General features: G+C 45.1%; 1 protein-coding gene across 1 annotated transcript in view; it reads right to left on the reverse strand.

Moving 5' to 3' along the window:
• The window catches only part of T265_07417 (hypothetical protein), a gene marked incomplete at both ends in the record, with an annotated part of 20,275 nt that continues 17,072 nt past the window's right edge, over positions 1-3,203 (reverse strand). The window contains one exon of the mRNA XM_009172935.1: positions 1-49. Within this exon, the coding sequence (XP_009171199.1) occupies positions 1-49 (49 nt within the window). The remainder of the gene's footprint in view (positions 50-3,203) is intronic.

The following is a 3,203-nucleotide window of genomic DNA, read 5'->3' on the forward strand; positions in this document are numbered from 1 at the left end:
TTAAGGAAAAGAGGCACCACCGAGAATCACAGCCTGATGCTCCGTGTCCCTGGGCCAGTAAGAGATGAAAACAAACATCCACACTCGGTGGACATTATGCCTAAGGGGAGCCCTAATTATAACACCATCAAAGAAGTGTCCAACTCAAATGACCGGATCTAATAGAAGTGGTATTTAGATTGCGGGGCATTTACTGAGTGCATCATCATTATGAATCCAGGCGTTGTTTTGAACAACTTAAGTCAGTGCGAATGAAGAACGCACGAGAGACACGACATGCTGGAACTATATACAGGAGGCCTTGAGATCTTTGGGTATACATACAAGCTGAGAGTGCTTGAAGTGGAAGCTTGGGGAGAGTTGTTCAAGAGCTTGCATGAGGCACAAGTCCTCTTCCGGAGGTCTGTGTTTTGACGACTGACGAGGTTGTGAACAAGTTGGTTGCAATGCATCATTGATGGTGTTCCGGAGGTCTGTGTTTTGACGACTGACGAGGTTGTGAACAAGTTGGTCCCGCGCGTCAAAATTTGAAGTTGCAATGCATCACTTGATGGTGTCGGATTTGCATCGGATCAAGTAGTAATAATAATATCTCTGTTTCCCAACTTTTGAAGAACACGCCAATCGAGGCATAATCAGGTCATTGCAATCTGAGCGCAGAAGGAAACAACACAACAAGGAGGAATTTACAATCAACGAGACATGTTTATTACATGGAAATTCAGTGTGATTGCGAGAACCAAAAAACAAGGACAATGATCGTGGGGTACTTGATGCCAAACGAAAATTCTACAATAAATTGAACTTGTGGAAGGAGCAACACAAAACTGCAATGGAAAGCCGGATAGGTAACATCCGAATGTAAGTTTCCTTAAGCTAGATTGAATTCGTCCCGGAAGAGGTAAGGGCCAGGTGAAATATGTACTCGTAGTTGCAATTACAGGTTTGAATGTGGGGCATGCGACGGTCGGGTGAAGTAAGAAAATAGATGCAGCATTGCGATTAGATTGGATATAGCACTGCCATGCCATCATTGCACTGACACAAACCGGCTATTATCACACTTAGAAGTAAGATGACTCCTGTCTTTTTGTGGCTTGGGCCAGCGCAGAAAACGGAGTGACATTAAATTGAGACCTCTAAACCAGAGGTTTTTGGTAGGAGACAGATTTCTGTAAGAGCGATTGTAGACGGACGTTTGAGGTAGTCAACCGTTAGATTTTGGTAAGCTCGTTGAAGGCTGCAGCACTTGTAAGCAGGCACCTCAACACTGTTTCTGGAGCACCGGAATGTAGAAAAGAGAACGCTTGAATGGGAGAACGGTATCCTTAAGTGACGCGTAATACCAGAACCTCCGGGAAGGCAGGCAAAGTCGGAGCTCGATTCCAATACGGCCCTACTAATGTAAGACAAATTCACAAATTATAAAAACTTAGTCAGTAGATACTGGTCCAAAACAAATGGTCCTTTCGGACTACAAAATTACAAACCAATGGAGCAGACACGCTCCCAAGCGAGTTAGCCACACGTGCACAAAGCGGCCACAAATGGCCGGATGCCCTCAAGGCCAAATGAGTGAAGTGGTAAGGACGAGCAAACTTCAGTTCATATGCACACACTAAACAAAAAGTGGAGCATGGGTCAAAACTGGGGACAGAATAAACGTGGAGAATTTCAATTGTAAACGAATAAGATGGTGCAGATGTTGTTCCACAAAGGGAGACGTTAGATTTTATAAATCTACCACGGTTTTTATTCTAGGATTCGGGAGGTTAATGCACGCCGCAGTTGTCTACGATAAACCATGGTGGTTAAGAGGCCGTGTGGCAACCTCCGAGGAATGTTACCGCTACGAGGCCATGTTTGCGCCACGTATTTTTCAGAAATATACAGATTTTACCCACGTGTTTAAACATAATGTGTTCCGGCTTGTTCAGCGTGTAATTTTACTTAGCTTTGACGGAAGTGTGTCTGATGAAGTCAGTGCAAGAATCTCAAAGGCTCGAATCACGTTTGCTAATTTGCGTCACTTGTGGCGTCGAAAAGGCATCTCACTGGATCTTAAGAGTCGTGTGTACCAGGCTACAGAAAGGGCTGTTGTATGGGTGCGAGACATGGCCTCTGCGGACAGATGTGAGGCGTCTTCAGGTTCTCAACCACCGATGCCTCAGAAGCGTGGCTAGTTTTGGATGCCGTCAGCGTGTTAGTAACGAGGTGATTAGAAAACGGGTATTTGGTTGTACTGCAAGCACCTCAATCAGAGAAAACATCCAGCATCGTCGACTACGATTACCCGGTCATGTGCTCTGCACGCCGAAACACCGTCTACTGGGACGAGTGTTGTTCTCCGTGCCTCCATCAGGATGGCACAGACCGCCAGGTGGACAGCGCATGACCTGGCAGAAAGGCGTCAAACAGGTCACGGAAATACGGGTGTTGTTGGTGTCGTACTCCTTCCAGTACGAGGCCCCCGTGACCCCGTCTGTGCTTGGCTGGAGACGTTGCAAGAAAAGGCGGCTAATCGATGTCAGTGGCATTCGTGATGTCAGTTTCTTTCCAAATTGTCTGATTGAGCGTTTGGAGGTGTAGGCACCTAAGAATGCTTGACATAGGCCGGCACTACATCACCTCGTTACCTGCTCGTTTAATCTTCCCTTCACCGTAGGTCTTTTATTATAATTATATAACTAACTAGTTAACTAACTATTATATAACTAGACAAAATTTATGGTGGCAGTGAGGCATCATTGACAACACTGATGCTGCTTTCTTTTATGATGATTATGTACCCCGGTTACTATTATTCAAAGATTTACGAGAAGGCTGCTCTGCTTACAATTCCTGGTTTTGGTTGCAACGTTTTCGTAAACGTATTTTGAGACCTATTCGGATATTTGGTCGCGGAATCGGGCCACCACGGTGTATTGCTTTCGGTTGTATTTCTTACTTCACAGAAAGTCAGTTCAATCGGTGAAGCTTTCGGCCGATGCTTAAATTTAGAATTCTCATGAAAAGAGTGAGCAAACGAAGGTAAATTAACATAACCTTCTGCAGCACCTGAAGTCCCTCCACGCTGTCGCAATATTTTAGTTGTTTAAACGTACTCCATGTCCACCATTCTTGTTTTTAATAGCTTTGCTTGGGTGCAGGCTATTGGCATGCCGAAATTGAGTTCGCCGAAACTATAGGGTCTTCGAAGTTGC

This window comes from Opisthorchis viverrini (assembly GCF_000715545.1).
Source record: "Opisthorchis viverrini unplaced genomic scaffold opera_v5_173, whole genome shotgun sequence".
Taxonomy (NCBI): Eukaryota; Metazoa; Platyhelminthes; class Trematoda; order Opisthorchiida; family Opisthorchiidae; genus Opisthorchis; species Opisthorchis viverrini.